The sequence below is a fragment of the Serinus canaria genome, chromosome 12 (assembly GCF_022539315.1).
Source record: "Serinus canaria isolate serCan28SL12 chromosome 12, serCan2020, whole genome shotgun sequence".
Classification (NCBI taxonomy): domain Eukaryota; kingdom Metazoa; phylum Chordata; class Aves; order Passeriformes; family Fringillidae; genus Serinus; species Serinus canaria.
Genome location: NC_066326.1, coordinates 8,453,156 through 8,479,991, shown reverse-complemented (window position 1 = coordinate 8,479,991; position 26,836 = coordinate 8,453,156). Strand labels below are relative to the sequence as shown.

The window sequence follows — 26,836 nt, the reverse complement described above, 5'->3', positions numbered from 1 at the left end:
GAGAATAAAAAGACTAAAACTTGTAGTTATTCTAAACCTCAGGAGTCTTTTCTTCTTTGAAGAAAGGAATATCATTTTACAACTTGACTTTCAAGTGACTTCCCACACAAGAGTTGGCTGGATCCCTTATTCTCAGTGTTAAACTGGAAACTGTAGTCCTGATCAGATTCCAAAAACCTGCATATTTGTTGCTGGCAGACTGGGATCAGGTGTTTTCCCTGGCATTGGAATTGACAGCATCACATGAGCTACTGTAAGGCTGACTATCAGAGCATCCTGAAATGTAATTTCTGCTCTGCATTATAGCTCTCATCATAAGGCAAAATATTTACACACACACACACATACACACACACACACACACACACACACACACACACACACAAATTTCAGCAGTCTAGGAAAAAAAAATCAGAAAAGAATGATAAGAGTAATTTCAGTAGAAAGAGGCATCTTTATATCTGATGCTGAATCAGCCTGTTTAATTTAAGTTTTGAAATTCTCCACTCTCTTGTGGCTCAGTTGCAGTTCTGAACCACTTTGTTGTATTTAGTGAGAGCCTCTCTGCAATTAGGGCCTGCTGCCCTTGGCCTTTCAGGGCACCTCTTAGAAGAGGCCTGGCCTCTCTCCAGCCCTGCATTCATTGAAAAGAGCAACTACATTTCCCCTTGGCCTTCTCTCCTGTGGGCTCCATAAACCCCTGCCCTGTGCTGGAGCCACCCATGCATTTTCCTTGCTCTCCTCTGGGTGTTACAGGATCTCTGGCACTGAGACCTATCACAGTTCTCTGGAGGCAGCCTCTGAAATAAACCTTTAGTTTAACTCTTCTGCTTATCAATATCTTCCTTTGCAAAAGGGCCAATGGTGTTGTTGGAATTCAGCCCTTCTTACCTTTCCAGGTACCTTTGCGTTGGTTCTTCTGTTTAAGGATGGAGGTGGCCCAAGGATCTTTGACCCAAATGCAATATGTGACACATCCTGAGTTTTACCATTGCATGTGTTGCCTTGGCCTCTATTATCCAAGATACCTAAGTTAAGAAAATTAGGAGTTAAAAAAAAAAAAAATTACAGTACTTACAAACAACAAAAAGTAGCTTTTTTTTTTTTTTTTTAGAATCAACTAAAAGAAAAGAATTACGAATACTAAACATATATAAGAGTTAGGTCCCCTTAAAGTGTACTCCCTAGGAATATAGGAATAGCAAATGCACATTTTATAAAAGTGTGTCAACATATCAGCAAGAAACTTTTGGTCTATTATAGAGACATAATTCTAATCCTCTTGCTTTAAAGATTTATTTAAAAGTGGGTTATTTATAAACAAAAAAAAAAGGTTTGCAGGATTTCTTTAGATCTTCAATGAAAACCTAACTTCTGACAGGAAGAAAAAAGAACTCTAATTAATAAATAACAGAATAAATAAATAATAATACAAAAAAACGAAGGCAAGACTGTCAAGGTATCAGTCACAGCTCAGAGAACTATTTACATGTACCCTGTTTTTTGAAATTACTGAATCTACTGTATTACCAGGGCTGAGCCCTAATATTGCAAATGCACTTGATTGCTGCTAAAATATTTATTACTAATTTCTTTTTTTTCCTGCTTAAACTGTAGATTTCTTTTTATAAGTCTTTTAAAGCATGGAAATTGCCAACCAGTCTTCAAGACAAGAAGTAAACATGGAATGCAGGTGAATGTTCTCCAAAAAATTAAAAAAGGAAAGACAATAAAATGGTTACACATTAATTTTACCACTGGGGTTGTAGAGCTGCATGTACTATCTATTTTGCTTTTATAATTCTCCAATATTTTCACTGAATTCTCCTTTCCAGAGCTGATAAAAATGGTATATTCACATTAATTTATATTTAATATTTACAATGTCCAAAGATATTTTCTTGCTACAACTTGTATTAAATTGCTGTCTCACTTTAGAGGTTTGACACCTTCATAAAGCAATAAAGGAGAAACAAAATATTCTGCTGATTCCCCTGAGCATTTTTCATAATCTTATTTCAAGATCAGCTTTATTTACAGTGTCATCAAGGAAATGAAACACAGATCATACATTAGCCACCAATATCAGCATTTACTGTACTAATAAGCACAGAAGAAGTTCCTTACTGCCATTACCTGACTCTTTTCCTGATGTGACATTTGGTTGCTGTTAACAGCTGCCATTTCACAAGATCAGATGACCTGTCATGGTTTACCATCAATTTCTTTTTTACTGGCTACCTTGGGATGTTGTTAGCTCCAATTAGGAAAGCTGATTTGCATTAAAATCTCTCTTAATGACCACATTAATTGACTGCAATTAATTACCTACATCTACACATAACAGTGTGTTGATGACATAATGAAATAATATGTGTAATTCAAAGTGGATGATACTAAAAATAATGTGGGCTTTTGATTATCAAATAAACAAAAAGTTTAGTGGATTAAAGGAAGATTTTCCAATTAAAATGTATCTAAACATACCAAAGCTTCCAATTTCAAGCAGACCAACATCTGAAATTTAAGACATGTCTGGAAGGACACATGCTATGTTTATAAGGTGGGATTGAAGACCACCACCACTTAGGAATAATTTTACAACTCCAGATTTCCAATAATGAACATAAATAATCCATGTTTCTCTATACTGCTGTTTTTAATGATGATCTATCTCTTTACAAAATTGTTTTAAAGAGATAATCAGTACTTTGATCAAGACAATAAGGACTGTAAATACATTTGCCCTGGTGAAATTCTGCTGTTGACTTTACTGCAGGTAGGAGGCAATACACAGTTTTAAAGCAAAACTGCAGCTTTACTAAAAAGCTCTCAATTGTCCGACCCAAGTCTATTTAAGCAATTTCACATCTTGGCATTTGTATCTACAATTCAGTTTCTACTGACTCTTGGCTTACAGATCTTACTCAAGCAGACATGCCAACTTAAACATAAAAACACAGGAAATGCTGGTCTAGAACAGGCCAATAATCCCTCTAACATTCAGTTCCAAAGGCCAAACCCAACACTTCAGAAATAACACAAGATAATTCAGTATGGACTTTTGAAATCATCTGCCTTCAACAAAGTTCTTAGTGTAAGGCTGGAAAAACTTGGAAGTACAAAACTGAATTTTCTCTTCACATTTTTACTGCTGCTAAATACAACATTACTGTTGCCTATATAAATTGGCAACTGATTTTGGAATCATACCAATTTCTTTACCAGCTTCTTTTAGCAGTAGATTCCACATTTTAATCATATTCTGTGTAACATGGAATTTTCTTTTATGAGTTTATAATTTTCAACTGCATCCTCACATCAAATGATGTCTTGTTTTTCTGCCATGAGATAAGAAAAACAGCTTTTATTGAACATTCTTTGTATCCCCGGTTACTTTTTAAATGCCCTTATGTAAATTTTTAATGTTTTCAGCATATCTTATGTGAGAGATTATCATTCATGCTGCTTCTCCCGGAATCACTTCTTGGTCTGTAAAGTATTTTCTGAGATGGTTTAGCTGATAATGTATAAAGTATTTCAGATAATAGTGCAAAAATGATTTAAAGGTTTGATACCTTTTTAATTTCCTATGAATTTGAATTTCCTGCTACTTAGTTTTTTAAAACATATTAAAATCTGGAAGTTCTACAGAGCTGTATCTCTGGTGATGATAACCTGCCAGCCTTGATTCATTTAATTTTGATCCTTTAAAGCTTAACTGTAGTTATCATTCCTCCCCAATGTAGAATCCTCTGCATTTAGCAAAGCTAGATTTTATGTGATGTCATGTTCAATGTTTACCCCATACAGTGGTGCCTAGACCACAATTTTTCAACACAGTGGCCACACGACATAAAACCAATAAACCTTGTTTTGAAAACTGTGATATTTCCTGCACGTTACCTGCTTTGTTTTTCAGGAAAAATTAAATATGGGATTTCCAATCTAACAAACTTAAAACTTCCTGAAGTCCCACTCTTTATTAAACCAGTATCTGTATCATAACAAGAATTTGCTCCCCTGTTATTTGCTTCTCTGTTGAGATTATTCATAACTATGATAAACAATACAGAGACTAGAACAAAAACCTTTTAGGTCTCCTGCTGTTAGCCTTCAGCTGTAACAATAATTTTAAATTTAATTCTTTCTTTGCTTTCTCTTAGCTTTTATCCAAGTCAATAGCTTGTATTGTAGCACACCACTGCCCAGCTTCTTTAATAAATCTCTTCAATGCAATGCTGCCAAAGTCTAAATTATATGGTTTATTATTTTGTAGCTTAAAGAAACATTCAAATAAGACAAGACACCAATAAGACTAGATTTCCCTCTTCAGAGTAGAAGCTGAAACACTGCATGCTCATATTGCCAGCTAAGTTTCATTGATGTGAACACACTGTAAAAAGAAGTGCAACAACTTCACTGCAAAATACTTCAATGTACATTCATATGACATCTCAAATATTATTATAAATCTCATGCTTGAATTAGAACTGTTCAGGCTCCCCACAGATCTCAAACTACAGAACACACATGTGTCCATGTGCTTGAGGCACTACAGGTGTGCAGGAGTGTCATGTTTCATTTTCAGACAGTGGCACTCTTAACAGGCACATTTACAAAACAATCAATTGTTTGCACACACACTGTATGGATTGTACTCACAGTATTTTAATACAACAGAATACCTGTTTCTTGCACTGCCTTTTCCCTACATTTTACTTTTGGCTTGTGAATTGCATTTAGATCCAGCATTTGTGTAACTTGTGGGACATCAGAATTGAGCTGGCAGGTCGGAGGAATATCATCTGAGGCCTCATATGGCCCAGGTGTAACAATGGATGCACCTAGAATCAGAAAACATGGGCTTTACTTCATGACACTGTAGAATTCAATGGGACTCATATTATTTGGTAGATTACATGTACTTTAGTTCATATGGCTATAAAAACTAAATAGATTATGGTAATTTTTAAATTTGCTGCAATTGGTCACTTTTTATTGCAAATTTAAAAATTATATTGTGTATACTTTTAGTCGAAAAGTTTAGAATACAGTTAAATAAATATACACTAATGGCTGGAGTAGCCATAGAGAATCAACTTTGATTTGTCAAGAGAGCAAACAAAACAATCATGAAATATATTTTATTAATTTTTATTACAACTCAGCTTTAATTGTAACACTGATGCAGTGATTTTCAGATAAAATGAACAGCTAAATATGGTATTCATATCTGTGGGACTGAAGTAGCAAAGAAGTCCCACATATGCAAATAAAGATTTTAACAAGGTTTAATTCCAAACTTTGGACTCCATTATGCTTTCATGATAAACTAAAAAGCTGTCAACCTATGTATTCTTGTGACACCAGGCACTAGCAGAATGTGAGCTGATTATCTCTGCTTTCCCTTTGATAACCAATACAGACTGAGTTTATGAGAGCTGCTCTCTGCAAAGAAAGGAATCCATGTCAGAACCATTCCTGATGGTACAACACAAATTCATTGCAAATTTTAGAAGACTTGAATATAATAAGCAAATTAATTATCCTATTTTCCTAGGAAAAGAAGAGGAAAACACAACCTGAAACCCAAACATGAATAAGGGATCAAGTATTGAGATTCAAATTTAAAAAAATCAAATGTCCCATGCTCTATTTCAGTGCAGGACATATTTTTCCAATTTTTTTTTTTTTTTTGCCAAGTCAGTACATTATTTATTACTGTTGGGCAATACTTAGTGATAAAATCCCATACATAAGTTCTGCATCACTATGGAAACAAGAAACTAGGTACAGTTTAAGCTTGTGTGCTTCAGTGTCATGAGGCAGAAAAGATGAAGCATTTCCTCTTCTACCTCAATGATCTCATACAGAAATAATTTCTTCGTATATGTGGTTGTCCCCTTTGCATTTACTACAATTTCAAAAATTCAAAACATACTGTATACTTGCTACTTGAAAAGAGTAACACACTCATTGCACCTTGAAATCAGTTCTTCCACCACACCGAGGAGTTTGAAGCAAAGAACTCAACCCTTGTCCTGGTTTCTGCTGGGAAAGATTTAATTTTCATCCCAGGAGCTGGTAGAGGGCTGTGTGTTGGATCTGCCATGTGAGCAGAGCTGATGACACACTGGTGTGTGAGCTGTTGTTCAGCTCCCCAAGCTGCCCTGTCAGGGAGCAGATGGCAGGGGGGCACAAGAAGCTGGGAGGGGACACAGCCAGGACAGCTGACCCAAGGGATATTCCAGACCACATGGCAGTGTGCTCAGCACATCAACTGGAGGGAAAGCTGACTGGGGGGAGCTGCTGGTGGGAAACAAATTATGCAAATAAAAACCAATTGTCCTTCTTGGGGTTTATTTATCATTTTTTTCCCCCTTGTAGTAACAATTTAGCATTATTAAGTTGTTCTTATCTCAATCCATACATTTTCCTACTTTTACCCTTCTTCTTTCCCCCATCCCATTGAGGGGGGTGGCTGTGTGCTGCTTAGGTGCTGGCCAAGGTTAAAGCACAACAAATCTCAATACAAGTTGCAATGTCACTGCATTCAGTGGGGTTCAACTAACTGGTCCAGTCATTCTGAGAGGGGAAAAAGCTTTATTAAAGAGTAATTGTTATCTGAAACTTAATTAATAATAAAAAATATTCTTCCTATTGTTATTCTTTAATTGGGCATGAAGTATAGAATCATTTTAATTCAGCCAAACCTTCAGCTGTAATGAAAATTTAAATGGGTCTAGAGAACAAGTTTAGAGGAGTAGCTGAGGGAACAGGGGTTGTTCAGCCTGGAGAAAAGGAGGCTGAAGGGAGACCTTGTAGGGAGGTAGGTGTTGGTGTCTTTTCCCAGGCAACAAGCAGCAACACGAGAGGAAAGAGCCCCAAGTTGTGCCAGAAGATGTTTAGATTGGATAATGAGAACACTTTCTTCATCAAAGGGTTGTCAAGCCCTGGAACAGTCTGCCCAGGGTGCTGCAGTCACCATTCCTGGTGGTATTTAAAAGCCATGTGGGTGGGGTTCTTAGGGACATGGCTTAGTGGTGGCCTTGGCAGTGCTGGCTTAACAGTTGGACTCAAAAGACCTTAAAAGTCTTTTCCAACCAAACCAATTCCATGATTCTGATTCTATTCCTATATTCTATTTCTATTTCTATATTCTTGCCTAGATAAGGAAATTCAAAAGCATAAAGTACTAATGCCCACCAGCTGTGTAATAATCATAGAATTGATAATGAAGTAATTAAAAGTGTAATATTTTAGTATGCTTATAGTTTATTAAAGCTGTTGAATCATTATGTTAGCTGCATTTTAGAATTTTGGAACTCATTTAGAATATTTAAGCACATTTCAAAAGCTGTTTAGAATGGAAGGGAAAAAACAATGCATCAGTGGAATTAAATTAAATGAATGCCTGTGAGAGCTTGAACTGCAGTTTCCTGCTGAGAATTCACCATATTCTCTCTGTAGACATTTTTAATTAATATTTTTTCCAGTCTTACCTACAAAAAATCAGAGGAGTGATCACAAGGTTTGCCTACTCAGCCCTATTGGTTGTTTCCAAATGGAAGATACATTTTGCTACACTTACAATACTGTTAACTACCTCTCCTTCTGAAACCAGAAACATTTTTCAGGTATGCTTCTTAAAAGCCACAAAATGAAAATTTGAATGAAATAGAAACTGAGTTGTTCCGAGGGGTGCCTTTAAAATAAGAAAGTGCCAGCTGTGCTTTTGAAATTTCTCCTGTATTACTGCAAATACCAGTGAGGAATGAAGTTCTCTCCTTGGAAAATGATGATTCAGGATTATGATCTGAGTCTGGAGACTGGTAAACTTGACCAATATCCTGATCTATTACAAACAAAATCTGGCCTTTTTCAGCTCATCACCAATATTACTTTCCCAATAAACAAGGCCACATTAGGACAACTGGACATGATATGAGGTGTTTGTTATAGTTTCATAGCTCTGTTTCATATAATGGTTTTTTACAATTTTGTCTGCATTATTTCAGAAAGAAATTTTTCATCAGCTGCTAACATCCAAAATTAAGAAAGCAAACAGCAAATGTTGCTGTTTTCAGTACTTCTCTTTCCTCTCAGATACTTTGTTCCTGGCAAAAATCAGATTTCTATCAGCCTAAGATACTCTCATTAAAACAAGCTCTCTACTCGATACATCTTGCCAGAATTTTTTCAGTAAAATACTTCTAAGGAATTCAGTGTTTTAAACACAGGAGTACACACATATTTAATTAGTTGCCTTAAGTCCAACACTAGCAGACTTAATATGCTGTACTACCACTTTAATTTTTATGAAATCATGTAATCCTTCAAATTGCCTATCTGATGAATAAGAAACTTTTGATTTTATAACATGAACAGTTACGATTAAGACTAGACAGGAATTAAAACACACCATCTTGCTCAGCTGTAACTTGAGGCTTGAATTTTAAAGTGAAGATCTTTCTTAGCTTACAGTTGGCTGAAATAGTAATTCCATCCAAGGACTGGAAGAGAGCTCCTCTGAATATTTCATAGGTAAATGTTACCAAGTCAATACACATATTGCACCACTAGAAAAGAGAAACAATATTCTTTAGTAAAACCCATAAGCTGAGGCTAACACACCTTCTATACAAATAAACCAGATGGCCTTGAGTAGAAATGCAGCAATTTTCATTTCATTTGCAGAACAGTAATACATTTTATACAATTACTCATCTGTAAAATTTAGCTGATCAATGATTGAAACTTTAAGGGAAAATAAAAGTAAAAACGTAATGATTGTACATGCCTAAAGTACAATCATTATGTTATAAAGTCAAGGTAGAAATATTAGCTTCTAATCCACAAATAGCAGATATTTTTGAAAAAAAATTCAGGTGCATACATTACTGTTCTGGTCTTAAATGTGAAATTTTGGAAGGAAAGTAATACTTGCTTTGAAGGCACCAAGCAATGGACTGAAAAATTCAGTATTTAATTATAACTGATACTTCTAGTGATGAGGTTGAAACATAGAATAATTTGTAGGAATACAATACAGAAAGCCAGCATGTGAAAATGCAAACTGTTCTGCTGATGGAACAAACAACTTATTACACATCCTGATTCACAACCCCTCATGCTGATAACAACAATCAGCTTGTGTATACAGTAGGTTGAACTATCAGAGCCATGTAAAAGATCTATTCAATCACTGAAAGCAGAATGCTCCCTCCTTTAAGCAAAAGCAATGATAAAAAGGCAGATAAGCATTTAAGGGAGACAGATATGTATTCAGATACACTAATACTGTAGATCTACCCTTTAAGGTTGGTCAAGCATTAAGGTTATTAAAATATTTTGTCATTATAAATGATCAGAGCATCTAGACATATCTGATTCCTGCTTTATTATCTAAATTAAAATTCATAACTGAAGTTAATCTTCTGCTTGAATTTAACTTGGTGTACATTAATGCACACGTTAATCCTGAAATACCTGCACTAGTCTGACACCAACTAACTGAAATTACACTGAAGAAAAATAATTTAATTCCACTGGATTTTGAATTAATAGCATCTTCAGGGGTATGATCTGATACATATTTATTAAAAAAATCCAAATGCTTCTTCCCACAAAGCAGAAAACTTCTCAATTTTAAGTTACCACTGTTGCTTTCACTTAACCTATCTCAAAAAAATTATAAATTCAGAGGTTTTTTTTGTAAAATATTCTCTCTCATGTCTAGCCTTAAATTCACAACTGCTTAGTATACTGTTATCTAGTCCTCGTCATGCAAACATATATTTTAAAATATTTGAAATCTAATATTAAGTTTATTTTCTAAAGCAGTTTTTGAGACTCCAATCCTTACATGGTCATACAGTAACCATCAGGCTTTGTCTCCTGTCAGCTATTACCATATGTTGTGGCTGGGAGAGTGGAACGAGGAGAAGAAAATTGTTTTTTTTATGTTCTCATCAGTTTGACACATAGATTGTTCTATATATGCCAGAATTTGGAAGAACCTGAAGAATGTGAAAGCAGCCATCAGCTGCAGTCTACCTCCAGGGAATGTCATCAAAGGTCACTTCAGGAGAAGGGGCATGTGAGCAGCACTATCATGAAGAAGTATCAGGGACACAGAGAATTTTATAGAGGCTGGATTAACAGGAGAGGTAAAGAAACATCACAAACAGCAGAAATTTTGTAAAATGGGAAAGAATTCCTAATACAAGAAGAAGGATAGAAGAGGTGCAGCACCAAGTGGTTCTGCTGCCATCTGCTAAAGGGGACATACACAAGTATCTTCAATCAGTAGAAGGTGAGTTCTAAGCAAGGAATAATTTAAAAGTTCATAATACACAGAAAATATTTCAGATTTTCAACCTCAGTCCAGGGGACATTCCCACGGTACCTACTATTTTGCGCTTGATCATAAACAGAGGAATTTTGGCATGCAGAGGGGTTACAGACAACTCCTTGTGGACCGTTGACAAATACAATCTTCTTTTAATATTGTCAAAATCAGTTATCCTATAAAAGAAAAGTCAGGAGAGAATGGAACAGATCTTTGTCAATTCAATAATCCAGTATCTTTGGGAAATCACAAAAAACCTGTTCGTGTGCAGAACCTTTATGTCAGTGACAACAAATATGGAATTAAAAAATTCTTTTACAAGATGGGTAATGAGATTTCTTTCTCCAATTCAAACTTTGTGGCTATATCCCTGCATATATAAAATCACTTTACATGCTAATTTCATTTCAACAGTCTACACTCTTTGCTAGATTTCCACAGCCCTTCAGAATATGAAAGAATTCAATTTGTATGAACTAAGAACCAGTAGCCTTTAATAATCACAAGTATTTGGCCCCTTAAGCTTGTCTTATCTTGGGGCCTGCTAAGTAGAAAAACATTATTTGCTTTCTTTTCCTAAAAATGCCTCTGTCACTGCATACAGATTTTTTTCAGCTTAAAGGTAAACACAATACATTGTCTGTTTTACTTCATGAGGGCTTATCTTCAGAGGTGAATTATAATGCAGAAGCTTATTGCTCACTATTCAGGTCATCTCACAGTGATACCCAGGACACTGAATTTCAACATTTCTAATAAATGCAGACTACAGCCATGGTCACAAAAAAAAAAAAAAAAAAAAAAAAAAAAAAAAAAAAAGGAAAAAGAAAAAAGAAAAAAGGTTTCCTTTAAATGGATAAAGAGGGTAATTTTTATGTTCTGTTTCCTTCAAGTCTTGTTAGCAGCTGTCCAGGTTTTGGCTGGGACCCAGTTAAAGTTCTTCAGGGCAGCTTGGAGAGTTCTGTGCTTTGGGTTGGTGCTGGAAGCAGTGCTGGTAACTCAGGGATGTTTTCATTGCTCCTGGGCACTGCTTACAGAGAGCCAAGGCCTTTTCTGCTCCTGACCTCATCTCACCAGCTAAGAGACTGGGGATGTATGAGGAGCTGGGAGGGGACACAGTCAGGACAGGAGATGCCTCCTGACCCAGGGGATGTTTCAGACAACACAGTGCCATGCTCAGCAGAAAGAACTGTGGGGAAGGAGAAGGAATGAGGGAAGCTCAGAGCTACATTGTTTTCCCATGCAGGCCTGAGCTCCTGGAGATGGCTGAACATCTTCAGGCCCACGGAGAGGAACTAATGCCTTGTTTAGATTTTGGTTGCATGTGCAGCTTTTGCTCCCCCCATTAAACTGTCTTTATCTCAGTGCACAAGGTTTTGCACTTTTAGCCTTGTGTATTCTCTTCCCCAGGAGGGAGAGGGGCCACTGGGGCTCAGCTGCTTTCTGGGGTGAAACCACAACAGCAGCACAACCTTGACAGTCCCCAACAGTCCTCCCTTAACACTCCAGAGCACAGATATTACTTCAAAGGCTACAATCTGGGAGAATATGCTTAATGTATGGGGAAACAATGATTAATTTACCTGTTATTTTGAACAAGCCTATTTCTAACAGATGAGTATTTCTCTGTAATTAGCAGCCCCTCTGAGAAGATGACAAATATAAAAAGCAACTTTTTGTCACTGCTTACAGTTGCTAAAAGTAATTACTCATAATCATTCAAATGCTGGGCTCTACTTCAAAATAGTAAGACTGTCCTGTAGATTTTTTTCATTTATTTATTACTGAAAACACTTTTTCATTAGCTAAGGACTACCCGTAGCTTAAATAATGAAATTATAAATTTGCAGAATAACATCATAAAACATTCATAGGTTTCCTTAGGTCCACTTAGGAGGACATTAACTCTGGGGCAAATTACATACTTTAGTTATTTCTTTAGTTATTTTTGCAAATTTGAGAATTTAAGCAAGGATAGTACAAAATATACTGCAAGTATGTAAAGATCAAAAGGTTCTGCCAGAGAGATTTCCATCTCTCTGCAGAATGGGAGAGCAAGAAATGTAACAAAGCACCTTCTTGTTCTCCCATGGTCACTAAGACCATCACCCAAAGCAAACTGTTCACCAGCTTTCCAGAACTTGCTGATTCTTTCCTCTCCCTTGCACATAACCTGACCTTTAATCTATTCATCCTCCTTACATGGGTGGGCAAATGAAAACAAAGTGGAAGACTCTACTATCTGCTTCATTTTTAAAGACTGGCAGTTCCTTTTATAAATCACACACTTGAAAAGCAGAAATTCCACTACTGTGCCAAGAAAAATGATTATATCCTCACTTATTGTATGGTATTGTTTGACATGAGAGATCCCAGAATCAGCTGCACATATTTTTATGAATGGACAAATTATACCAAGTCCTTGAAAAGTGATTTCATCAGAACACCTCCAAGTGTCTTATGGTGCTGGTACCTGGGCTTGATCTTACTTTTGAAGAAATATCAGCAAGATGTGAAATAATTCTATGAAGATCACCAACAAATGGGCCACACAGCTAATCCTTTGGTTAAGGCATAGTTCCAGCCATCACTTTACTTCCCATATAGCCTTTGGTGAAAAACCTCTGAATCTAGTTTCCAGAAACTCTTCACTCTAAATCTTGGGTGTTCAGAAGTGCTAAAATTCAGTGCACCAAATAAATCCAAAGCAGTGGAGCAATGGTCTCTTGAAGCTCCCTGGATTTCCTGGTTGCATTTAGAGCTGAGCAATTGTGATGAGAAATCAGGCAGTTGCAATAACCTGAGTAGTGAGAAACAAAAATACTATCCCTGCTGAACCTCAAACTGCATAATTCTCAACAGAGAATGTTGCTTTAAATGAAGCTATAACAGAGCAGTAGGAGCCTAGAATTAAGTCATGCATATCTCCAAACAACTGGCAATAAAACCTAAGTTCACTCTATACTATCAATTCAATATGTTTAAAATTTATTATTTATTTCTTTGATGAGTAGGTTTATCTCTCTCCCTCATGAAAAAAAAAAAAAAAAGAACCTTGGTTATAGAAGGGCCATTGGTAAATTTACAATTCAGTTACATTCCAGAATGTAACACTGAACACATTTATTTAGATCAAAAGGCACACATTTATATCAGACTCTGTCATTTAAGTCTAAAGTAGGACTTTTTATGACAATAGATGTGCCATAAGGAAGGGGCAAACCTGAGATGCACACATATAATCACTCCTAAAGAAGTAAGAAGTGTAATATATTTCTGTAAATACATTTAAAATAATAAAAATACTTATATTCCACAGGCAAAAGTAGGTGAAACATTCAAACAGGTAAATTAAAAAAAAAAAAAGAAGATGGCCTTAAAATTATATAAAATAATTTATTTCCCTGGAGAAGGAAGATAATTATTTAAGAGTTAGTGAACTTTCAGACTTTTCAATTACATTGCTTATTGGAAAATAAAAATAAGGAAATATCTGGAGAAACTCTTTTCTGAAATAATTCAGACAATGGGAGCTAGAACATTAGATCCCTCAGTTACAAAATTACTCCAGAGTACTTTTGGTGACACACATACTTTTGGTGACACACAACTTTTTCTCCTGCTATCCAAAAGCAGAACTTATGCTAAACCTACAATAGCAAGAAACATCTGCAGCACACATCTTGATTTTTCAAAGATGAATTAAAAAAATCTATACAGGAGTTAATGTATTTTTATTATGTCTGTGCTTGAGTATTTATATCTAAGGGTCAGATGTGATAGCAAAGTAATGAGACCATGTTGAGAAAAATGAGGTGGTCAACAAGAAAATCAACCTCATTTATAATAATATTCCTGTGATCAGCAGGTGCATAAGTCTTCCAGCTATGGTCATTAACTTCATTCATTTCACACTTAACATCTACATTTGCAAGCCATTTGAAAGTAAAATTACCTTCCAATTCAATTTTCAATTTTATTTTACATCTTCAAATTTGATTGACTATTTGCCTCACAATGGTAACTCTAGTGAGATTGCAAGTGAATGGTAGCAACTACCCAAGAGCACAGCTAGACTCATCTGCTCAGATTGCCTATTCACTTTGCTTCTGTATGGATAATAATTTATAACCATTTGTTAATGTTCAATTCAAGGCTAAAAATGAACTCAGGAAAAAACAATACTGAACTGTTGAAGGGATGCTTCATTTGTCAGAATCACTTGGTCTTCATATGAAAGTGTTTTTCTCTTTATAAATGATGTAACCTGGAAGTTTACCAAACATGAAAGCAGGCATTTCACTGATGTTGCTAAGCTCCCATGCAATTTAACACTAACAGAGATCTCTTTGTATCCTGGTCAAAATCCAGAGAGAATTCTCTGCTAATGCTTCACTATTAGTACATCAGTACTTTACAATTGTAGTGCCATTTCCTCCATAAAAGGCACATGCTTCCTAAACATTACATGGTGGCATCATTATCATCATCAACTCCATTTTAAAGACAGAAAACAAAGTAATACCAATTGTCATCTGATTTGCTTTCAGATTCTCAAATTTGCTTATTCACAGGCACCCTGTACTTCACATACATTTTATTTTATATGCTACTTGTAAGTTGGTCTTGTAGAAGATACTACATTACTGAAGTGGCTGCCTGATGATCTGCAATCCAGAGCAATGTATCCTGCCCTCATAAAAACAGAAGTAGTTACGTTGAAAATCATCAAATCTCTACAAAACAAGAGATCTGGAAGACTGCTATGTCACCCAGATCAAGAGAACAAGTTGTACTGTATACTGGAATTTCCTGTTGATAGTGGTTTTTTTTTCTGGAGAGCAAAAAACCCACAAAGTGCCCTTAACCAGTATCCATAAGGAGGGAGTAACACAAGTGGCAAAGAATCATCAAATCTGGTTGTTAGAATGACAATCTTTCAAAATATGAGCAGTTATGAAGAAATGGTGAATCCTGACCTCTCCCAACCAAAATATAAATAAATAGCATTTTAGTTCTTATTAATGCTTCCATCTAAAGTTCTAGAAGATGTGATGACTGGGAGAGGTATTAAAATTTTTTTACTTTCAAATATATGAGTTAAAATCTCCTTTGTAAATGATGAAATTTAACACACCCTAATACTTCTAAGAATATTTCTGTATTTCACTCCTGTTTCACAAAAAAATCAAGGAACATGTCTCATGCTACTAAATACCAGAATTTCAAATAATCTCTCAGACAAATCCATTGAATAAAGTTTACCTTCATTCTCTGTCTAAAATCTTCCAATAATTTTAGATGTACATGATAGAACTAGCATCTATGTCCTGCTTTGAATTTTAAGAGTTTGGTCCAAGTTTTGCAAGACTAACCAAGATTCATATTGTTCTGTATCTGAAAACATGCTGGGTGTTTGGGTTAACATGAGTAATTTAGGATATCTCTGTCAGCAAAGCTAAAATGATGACTGATTATGATAGCATCTAATTCACATAAATTCAAACTGTTATGGTATCTATGAATAAATTAGCTATGCTTGTAAAACCTATTATACTGTGGTTATTAAAAATCTCAAAGTAATAAGCTTATATTTATAGAAACAACTCTTTGAAAACAGGAAATATGGTACCAAAATATATATTCCACTGTACAGAGGGTTTGCAATAAGATTTCTTATCAGCAAGCACAACTACTTCAGGAATAAAGAGATTTTAACCCATTTTCCCCTACAGATTCATTTATACATAACTAGCTTCAACAGAAAACTTATCAGGTATGTTCCAGAGTTTGAGACTCTCACAGAGTCTGCATTGATTCAGAATATAATAGCTGATGTCTTCTGGAGCTGGCTAAGGCTAGTGGCAAGCAAAGCTAGTTTGACTATGAACAGTGGGACAGTAACTGAGCCAACCTGTTGGTAAGGGCTTTGCCAGCTGAGCAAAGGTTAAAAGGCTGAGGTTGGAACACCAGGAAGAATTAAGAAATTAAGAGACATAGGTACCATTGGAGTGAATGAGCAATCATGTGAATCCTCAGCACATTCTGGCTGGAAAGATGGTCCATGAGGTGCTGAGTGATTCTAGGAAGTGGCAGCACAGCAGGGCCCCACGGCACATTAACACCGGGCAGCACGTCTGGGCTGGGGGGCAGCAGCAGCTCTCACTGACAATGGCCATGCTGCTCTGCAGGTTTTCATGGCAGAGCTGAGGGGAGCTCTTAAAAGAATTCAGACCTCCCCAGCTACAAGTTGTGCCACATGTGTTTTACAGCTATTTACCATGCTAAGATTTAAACAAGTTTGAAGCAGCATGAATTGGGCATCAGTGAGAGAGGCAGTGTGACTTCAGAGCTGTAGCAATGGATGAGTAAGTACCATGCCTGAACTGGGGAAAAAAAGATTGAACAATAAACAGGGACTCATACAAGACCACAAAATGTTTCAGTACATAACCAGGAATTGAGCATCTCATCCTTGTTCTTACACCAGCTCAGTCTGCTCTTTTTGTTTTGTTTTTGTTTTTTTTGGGTTTGTTTTTTTTTTTCCTAATGCTATGGTACAAATTCAAGGTCTGTTTCCTCACATCAACTGCTCTACTCTTTGCTGTAAAACTTCCCATTACAAGGATGTGCTAATTTCATGTGATACCAAACACTGAGAAAAACCATATCAGAAACAAAGTATGACCATGACTGGCATTACAGTTCTTTAAGAATAAATGTTTGAGTGCTTGTCAAAATGCCAAGCAGAAATACTAACACCCACATGTCCATGTACTGGGAATTAAAGCAAAAATGACAACACAAGCCAGATGCTGTTTTCTTTTACATGCAAATATTTTTTCAAACATTGAATTACCTTTGCTTTTTGAGAAAAGTAGCAAAATCCATAACACTGAAGATTTAACAACTGGCTACTGCATTTGCAGCAGACAGCTATGTTCAGCATTACTAATAGCTTTGCTATTATTTGCTCCAAAGAAGCTGCATAAATTACATGCTCTCTACTTTAGTTGTGATTTTATTATGCTTCATCAAATTTTTCATCCACAATCTATTTTACCCATTTTTACAGATCAATACATTGACTGTTAATGTGGTGGTATTCATCTAATCATGCCACATTAAAAAGTATCTAAAATTCTATTAAGGTTTCCTCTGAAGAAAAGATAAACCAGCCAATATATGGTTTGCACATTTCAGTATTTTTGGCAGGAATCTCGAATGATTGGTTGACAGCAGCAAGTTAGAAAGTTTAGCTCTGCTGATGCCAGCAGTGATGGATGGTCTTGAAGAAATTCTTGTTTGCTGACTGAATCAGTCACTGAACAGAATGCAAAAGAAGATGAGGCTCAAACTAAATTCCTATTTTCATCTCTCTGCAGAATGAGAGAGCAAGAAATGCAACATAAAGCCTCATGCCCAGCTATTACAAAACTTGTCAATGATTTTTACATAAAGTAAATTTCATAGCTTGGCATGCTATCAATTTTCACTTGAAGCTGCTCAAAGATTCAGCACTAAGTAGTCAGGTTGTGTAAGAAACCATCTTCGAACATTAAACTTCAGGAAGCAACAACACCATCTACACTCTGTCTGCAAACAAGCATGAGATTTCTTTCAAAATATCTGAAAAGAAGGGAACTGAACAGCAGTCACATGGCAAGAAGGACTTGTCTTTATTATTTACTGGATTATCTTAAGTATTCTGGGATAAAATATTGCATTGTCTGTTCTGCAAGTCTTGAAGGACTTTATGGGTACAAGTAAATTGATTTCAAATACAAAACTCAGTATTAAAATATTTTTAAAGAACTTTTATTAACTTTTTCATACAGTTGCACTTAGTGGGGAACAACTGATATTGTACTTTTAAGACATGAACACCTTCATTCAAAGTAACTGGATCTTCAGAGAAAATATAGTTAATATAGTTTATATTATATGCATTATATAGCAATATAGTATATGTTACATAAAATATATATATAGCAAATACAAAATACATGTATTTAAATCTATCAAAGTACCTAAGAATATAATAAGAACATATAATTGCTTTTATAAGAGGGACATAGTAAAGATGGGAACAGGAAGTAGAAAGAAAAGATGAGAAAAATGTAAAGTTTAAATATAAGCTGGAAAGAGAAAAGGGAAATAAGGGCGGGACAGGTGATAGAAAATGTTTTTATCAAAAATAGCAAGCAACGAGAAAAATAAAATTAGTAGAAGAAGAAAAGAGGTTCTTGTTAAGAGGGTGGCAAATACCCAAAAGAATCAAGCTGAAGATGACATTACAAAAAAATCTGAATTCCTGCACCTGTCATTAAATCTCTGCCCCCGCTACAGAATGAACATCAGAAACAAATCCTGGTTTTGAGTTGATACTTGGTGTTTGGTCTCTGTGTGCTGCATGACATATCCTATTTGTTTTGTCCCTTTGTCCCTTTAAATGCAAACTTACAGAAAGTCAAACAAAAATAAAATCCTTCTTTCATTTTACACAATTTAATTGCTAATTTAATTGGTATCATTCAACTCATCTTTGCTTGCAGGGCTTCTAATGGCCTAATATTTTTTTTCTTTGTCCAATCTCAGATACTCTCTGGGCTACAAAGCTGAGTGAGCTGTGCTGTTTATATATAGTATAAACAGATGGTGCCACTGAGGGAGAAATGCTGTCCAAAGCCTGACAACTGCCCAAGTTTAAAACTCTATTAAATCATTTCACACCTAACTAATAAAATGTCTGTTTCTGCTGCATCTCTCTTTCTTCACACTGTGGAACAAATTATATCAGTTGAGCACTCCATTTGTTTTTCTAGCTTTTTAGCATTTGTTTGGTTGTGTTTTTCTCCTCCAGTTATTAGAATATGTATTTCTTTTTGCCTTAGACCAGAGGGCCCTCTCTTATGACTTATGGATAAATCTCTCATGAATTTTCAGGCAGTCCTCATGCACCAGTATTTTCATATATTTAACAAATCTGTGTCCATTTCTTTGGATTTTTCATCATCTTCATTCAGGATTTTTTGGAGTTTGTTCTGCCTTCAAATGAATGTCAGTATTTAAAACATCTAAGAAATAATGATCTCATTAGCTTAATTACTTTTTATTGACTTGACAAGTCACCATGCTTTAATGCAAAATCTGCCACCACAATTAATGACCTCAATCAAGGATTCACTTTATGTATTCAAAGAAATTTTATGCATCTTACAGTAACTCAGTGGAGAAGTCTTTTCCCAATGGCACAAAAATCTGAAGTGTCAGATATTGCTGCACCAGTCCCACTAGAAACAGGAGAAAAAAAGAAAAAAAGTGCTGTGTGCATGCAGATGCACGTTTGACTATCCAGCATTTCGATTTTGTACCATATGCTATGCTCCTACAACACTATTTCCCAAGGTTCACACAACATATGAACACGAGAAAAACCTCAAGAAATCCAATTCAAACTGCAATAAAAGTATTGTTTTAAAAGTCCCATCTGTGATTTTGGTGGAATTCTCATGAAAGCAAAAGAAACCTGGTTTTTAGGTTACAATTTTTGTTCTCCAAGAGCATGAAGACAATAAATATCCCATAAGAATTATAAAATGAACTAATACTGTCCTATCAAGACTATCTTATAGTGATGTTAAACTTGCACTCATGTTGGTGACAATGTACACCTTGCTAAGCAACTCCAACAAAACTCTTGGGTAAGAATGCAATTCAGATCATGACAATGCCTCTCAGTGGAGGCTTCTGATTTTTAGAATAATAACAAAGGAGTTTGACTGAAGGAGCAAACAAAAAAAAAATCAGGTAGCTCCCTATCAAGGGAAAACAGTACAAAGCTGTTTGAATTGAACCATATGTTGTTTTCTTAGATATCCCATCAGGGACTTTCAGGCTTTTCTTAGATATCCCGTCAGGCTGCTTTTCATTGACTTCACAAGCCTGAACAGCAACACTGGCTCCTCCTCTAAAGAACGACACATCAGAACTTTCTTCTTTTGAGGGCCAAATGACACCTTAAAACTTCAAATTAGATTTGCATATATAGTAGCTTTTATTTTGGAAGAGAATACAAAGTTCCAGTGCAACTGGGAGACCATATACTTGATTAATGAAATACTTGAGGTACATACACCTCAAGAGAGGAAGAGACCAAGACAGAAGGAAACAGAATGGTAACAGATGGAAACCTGACTGCAGTATTGCAGCATTAACTAAAGTAAATTTAAAACCAAACTATTTTTAGCAGTGATTACCTACACAATAACTTCTTAATACTCATTTTACTATTCTGCAACAGTTAGCAACTGTTTTCATTTTAATTGTTTACTGTTTGATATATTAGCTTACTGTACCATTGAAAATAAATTAGTTTGGTTTCTCAAAAATATACATTGCATTAATATTTATTTTAATAAAGATAACAGCCAATTTCTTTTATGAAAATCAGACTAAACTTAAAGGCCTTACAGAGCCACAAGCACAAAGAAATTTTTTTTTTTGTGTTTATTGGAAAAAAAAATATGTCTTACTGAATACCCTACATTAGAAGTACACTGGAAGATTCCCATTCCATTTGTTTAAAATCACTATCTCAATTTTTCTTCAAAAGCAAGCAGTTAATTCTAAGCCAGCTCAATTCACTCCTACAAGCCTTATAAGGTACAGCACCCTGTCATGGAGTTTAAAACATATGATGACTTCTGCATTGCAGAAGTCTGTACTGCAGACTGCTTGGATTCTGGATTATTGTGGTGCAACAGACATCCTGGGAAAACACTCCACAGTACCTTAAACACTGATTACATAAACACAGAGGAAATTTGGGTATAAATTTCTTGTACTGCTAGCACTTATTTGATACAAAACCAAAAATTCTTTAAAAAGTAAACTAAGAAAGAGGACAAGAACCTAGTTTACATTCATTAATGCCAGTAGAATTACTGACTTTTTTAAGTGCTGAATGGAATCAGAGGTTATTTAGCAGACATTGGTCTGTAGCAGGATCAGGTACAAAGTGACCTTGGCAGCACCAGAACATGTCAGATCTTCCCTACAGCACCTACTCTAATATGGCATTTCTGTAAGTTTTACTTATTTGTAATTGACTTGCTAAAAAGTTAAAAAACTTTTCCATGCTGAATTATGTCTGAACTAAGGGAGAATAATGTTTAGCATTCCAATATAAGATTGATGAAATAATCAGAACAGCATCACAGACATTTAATTCCTTGATACTCACAAGTTTGTTTGGTTTCCCTTGGTAGCTTCATTTTGTTGGTTAGACTGTTTCCTTCAAGTACAAAAACAAAGCCTTTTAGTTCTTTGTCATATTCCTACAGAAAGGAACAACAAACATAAGCATCCTGATAGAATTCTCCTCCTGTCAACCAACCATGCTAGTAACATATCAGAAAATGCAGATGGCACTGCAAGTATGACTGGCTCACATTTGATGGCAAAAATATAATCCACACAAATATGTCCTTTACTTGTGTGTTTTATGAACAAATATTGCTGACAAACACGATTCACGATTCAGTGAGCAAAGCTCAATTCACTGGTTACCAGAGTGCCAAAATTACTTTCTAAATATTTAAACTGTAAAATTACACTGTGACCAACTCAGTCTGCAAGCAGGCATATAGAAGTAATTTAAGTAGTCATTTAGTCTGCCAAAATGATAGAACTGCAAGTGACAACTTCACTGTCAGGTCAAAGCCCTCATTACCTTCTAATTTTAAGCTTCATTCACATTTTTCTGGTTTATACTCTAGGTTTTATAGATTTTTTTAAAACTTACTTTTGATATAGCTGATGGGTTGCCAAAAATCTTCCATTTTGCTCCTGGGTTCTTGCCTTGAGCACTGAATATTTCAACAAACCGGCCCCCCTATGATAAAATAGTTTGAGGATACATTAGCCAGTCAAATGCTCAGCACTAAATTATCAAGGGTCAAGATGAGAACTTAGGAATCCCTCTGTATCATGTTGTTACCACAGTGAGTATTACTGATCAGTCAGACAGCAGAATATCAACAGCAACTTCTAGACTACTATAACATATCAATTCATGTAGTCAATATTTGGCTTTACTAGAGGATTAGAAGATAAAATTGAAGGAATACCATGGAGTATTTTGAAATTATTTTATTTATTATGTCATTCTCTAAAAAGCAAAAGTATTGTAGACATTCAAAAACCATGCAAGAGATGACTAATTTATACTTGGATAAGATTTATTTCTTCAATTTGCCAAATGAAATTAGTTTTAAAACATGCTGCTAAAAAATAAAAGGTGTTGCAGATTCGATGTTTTGTCTGATTTCCAAAGGAAATTAAGTTTACACCATTTGTCTACATATGTAAATGGCTCTCCTTACATATTTTGCAGTAACTTTTCTACTAGTTACCAAATTTCAACCTGGGCCAACTTAAGCAGCCTGGGTGTGGATCTGTTCCAAGCAGTATCACCATGAAAAGGGTAAGGGCTACAGCCTTCATGAGGGAACAGAGAATTACTACTGGAAAAAGATTATTATAGATGTCCCTGTCAGGTGGAAAACTCCTGACACAGAGCATGTGCCCTACTGCACATCAAGGAATCCAAACACAGGCTCTTGGAGAGATTAGCTTCATCACCTCTGCTTAGGGAATTACTTCCTTCTAGATTTTTGCCATTTGATGTCACATTTTTTGTGACACCTGATGCACTGAGCCTACAGTTTGCTAAGCATTTTTCAGCAGCATGGTTGACCTAATCAATCATTACAACTCTGCCATTCCCTTCTCTTTTCTAGTTGCCTGCACTCCCCAATTCTCTTTATGCTCAGCTGCCCAAGCAATTGCCTGCAAGTCAGAATGAGCAAGAGGGGCAAGCAAAAGAAATGCTCCTCAGATTAGTTTTTCAGAGAACATCAACTCTGCACTGTATATGAATTAGGTATTTTCCTCTGCCCACACACACCTGGCAGCTCCAGCCACATGGTTGATCCAGTGACTGGATTTAGTAAATTCGAAGGAAATTCAAAATGGCAGTCCATAAACTGCACTCAAAATATTTTTTAAAATTACAATGGATCAATTTTTTTAATACGTTATACTATCAATTTCCAAGTTATCTGATTCATTTAAGGACTACAGGATCAAGCTCTCAAAAAAGTTTAAAAGATTTTTAACTGCCAAGCTGTATGTGCTTGCAGCAAATCTTAAACAAGTGGCTTTTCCTTCCATCTTTACAAATACATTTTGTTAATTGCACAGCCCTTGAGTTGGCCCTGATTTGAGGTTAAACTGAACAGGACATGGAAAAATACCAGACATGACATGAGAAAATGTCAAACAAACAGTGATGCAACTTTTGCTGACAAAAGTTCCTTGGTGCTGTGAAGGATTGTTAGGCCTCATGAGGGGCCCCAGTGAAGTTAGGCAAGAATTGCCAAACTCCACAATCAACTGGAGGGGAGTATGGAGCATCTTTGGGAGCACATCCTGCAAAGCCAGTGGCAGCTAGGCATCAGAAATTCCATGAACAGCTGAGACAGCCTAGGGAACAGCATCAGAAATATCAATTTTGGGTACAGAAGTAGAACACCTGGGACCAGTGGGGAAAATGTAGTTGGGATGGGCTGTTCTGTTAGGATGGAACTGGTGCAGAGAAAGGGAGGGCAAAGTGTGGTGGAAAGAGAGGTCAGGAAGGAGTAAAAGGGATAATGAAGCTCCAAATAATGCAATTGCTCTTGTCACATGCTTGTGCTGGACCTAGGGAATAAACCATCCCCCCTTTTCTGACTACACCTTAGGAGCTGGGACTCCTTCCGTGATTGCATGGAAGCAAATGTGCCTTCCCTGGCCACAAGGGTAAAGAACAAAAGCCATTGGCAAACTCATGTTGTGCCCATTCTAAACCTGACAGCTACCCACTACTTCATAACACTTCTCCAAAAATACTGAATTATGAAACACTCCAAAACACACCTGCAGCTGGACTTTTTGCATCTCAGGATAAGCTATTTTAATCGACCTCTCTCAGAGATGAAATGAAAATGGGTAAAAATTAGAATTATTTCTGTTTTACCTGATAGTGGTTCCTGAACATTTTTCCAGCTTTCATAGGCAGAAAATAATTTTAGCTTCTCAATCAGTAAAGACACTTGCAAGCTATGCTGAAAAACAAACAAACAACTTTATGTAGGATTTGACATGAAAAAATCCTATAATGACACTCCAGCCATATTTTAAAATATGTGACTACTATTATAAAGTACTTTTCTGAGTAGAAATGTGAATCAACTGCATCAGAATGCTACTGCAAAAGAATTAGCACCAAAATAATATTCATATTGACACCATCTTGGAAAACATTCTCTTTCTGCATCAAGTACTCAGGGCTGCCTTTTCTTATATTCCAAGTAGAACTAGTAATTTTATGTCAGTCCTTCTTTTTAATCAATGAAGACCTTCTCATTCTTTAAAAATGCTGAAAAATCATCTTTAACACATATGTTTTTATTGTTCTTTGTTCTCAAGTGCCTGCTGGAAAACATTAGAATCCATTAAAGAGGAGCTTAACATTCCATATAGAAAAGTAGACACATGAAACAGCTGCAACAGAAATCTCTAACATATCATTCAATGACAAATAATCAAGAAAGTAATTTATGGAGTTAAGCAACAATGAAAGATATTTATCTTTGAATAGATTCCTATCCGAATTTACCTTGTGATGTCTTGGTTTGTGCAGTGACTTTAATCACTGGTTTCACCATGCTTCTTACATCAACAATAAAGTAGCAGTATCCAAAGGGCCCCTTATTCCTTCCATTCACCAAGCCTCTCAGGACTCTGCAAAAATATCTCCATCCTGTGACAGCTTCTCAGGTATATTTCAATAATATTTGGTGTTTATGTAGTCCCAATTTCAGCAATTGGTCCTTGAAAGTAACAAACAAAAAGAGCATTTCACAAACAGCAAATGCAAACAGACCTTCATGCTCTCTTAATCTAAATTGTACTAAGCACTGCTCTAAATCCAGGAGAGACAGGGATGGACAGACTCACACAGACCTAAAACAGACCTAACCATAGTCATGGTTAGTCCCTTATCTTAAAAGGCACTATTTACATAAGTATAAGGATACAAGCTTCTGATCCATATCCCAGTGTTGGAAAAGCAAGGTTTATTTGAGATTTTTTATTCTAAAGTCATATCTGTGAAGCAAAATAAAGTGAATTTGCACATACTAGTAATTTGCATTGAAAAATGACACGAGTACACTATTTCTGGCAGGGCACACAGGCTTAGACCCGAGACTGTTCATACATATAACTCACCATCACGGGCCCAAAGCCAGAGCTGATTTATGGTGGCTGGGACACGCCAGGGAGAGCAGTTCATCACTGATGAAGGGTTTTAGTATCTCCCAGACAAATGAATTCCACATATTAAATATTTAAAGCTGAGTTTGTAACACCACTATATATTTTCTCAAAATACAAGTTACCATAATAAATGAGCAGAAAGACCATTAATAAGCTATTGCGAGACTGCTGGCTCTCCAACGGGAGAAGCTTTTATGCAGAATAGTGGGGAAAACAAGCTTTTATGCAGAATTGTGCAGAATTAAGAGGAAAACCAACTTAAAACAGAGCCTTTCGCTTTATAAAAATGGGACTGCAAAACGCTTTGACACAAGACCCGCGACCACCTGCGGCTCCCCCTTCGCTGCGCAGCGACAGCGGCACGGCCGCGGCTCCCCCGCCCCTCCGCCGGAGCCGGGGTTGGTTGGGATCAGGATGGGGTTCGGGGCCGGGATCAGGACGGGGATCGGGGATCGGGCAGGTCCGTGCCCGCCGGGTCTCACCTGGGTGAGGACGGCGGGGCCGTTGAAGATGGCGGCGAGGGCGGGGCGGCCCCTGAGGGCCGGTACCGGCTCGGGGGCAGCGGCGGTGGCGGCCGCTCGGGGTGCAGGGTGCTGGTGGCCCGTGGGGGCTGCGGTGCCGTGGTCCCCGGCCCCGCACCAAGTCACTCACAAATGGCCGAGGCTGTCGCAGAGCCTGTGCTGGCCCCTCACTGGTGCCCCCAAGCGTGTGGGAGATGACGCCGTGTCACCCAGGGCCCGTGCAGGTGCCTCAAGTGCAAACGTCGTTGACATGTCAGCTCATGAAACATATTTGCCCTTTCCCCTTTAAGGCTGCAGTCTAAATTTTTTTTTTCTCTTTTGTTTTGTTTTGTTTTGTTTTGTTTTTTTGATAGGGATGACGTGTGAGCTACAGCAGCCACATCAAAGTCTTTGGTTTTTAAGGAATTACAGTGGTCTCGGAGGTCTGGCATTTTCCCTGTGAGAGGGAAGGGAGAAGGACAGCCCCATTAGTTTAACATCGCTGGCAAGTACAAGCAAACACCTCCCGATGGCTTCAAAAACCTCTGGGAACAAGGTTATGGGGAACCAATTTGATCTGGGGTTTTATAATGAGACA

At 36.6% G+C, this 26,836-nt stretch overlaps 1 protein-coding gene across 1 annotated transcript in view; it reads right to left on the bottom strand.

Annotated features, from left to right (window-relative positions):
• Positions 1-26,293, bottom strand: part of CFAP20DC (CFAP20 domain containing) — a 64,488-nt gene extending 38,195 nt beyond the window's left edge. The window contains exons 1-10 of the mRNA XM_009091296.4: positions 26,221-26,293; positions 25,077-25,290; positions 24,435-24,522; positions 22,161-22,250; positions 21,600-21,693; positions 19,575-19,647; positions 10,416-10,530; positions 8,426-8,582; positions 4,689-4,847; positions 892-1,028 (exon numbers count right to left, since the gene is read on the bottom strand). Coding sequence (XP_009089544.4) covers positions 892-1,028; positions 4,689-4,847; positions 8,426-8,582; positions 10,416-10,530; positions 19,575-19,647; positions 21,600-21,693; positions 22,161-22,250; positions 24,435-24,470 — 861 coding nt within the window. The 5' untranslated portion in view covers positions 24,471-24,522; positions 25,077-25,290; positions 26,221-26,293. The remainder of the gene's footprint in view (positions 1-891; positions 1,029-4,688; positions 4,848-8,425; positions 8,583-10,415; positions 10,531-19,574; positions 19,648-21,599; positions 21,694-22,160; positions 22,251-24,434; positions 24,523-25,076; positions 25,291-26,220) is intronic.
• Positions 26,294-26,836: the final 543 nt, after the last annotated feature.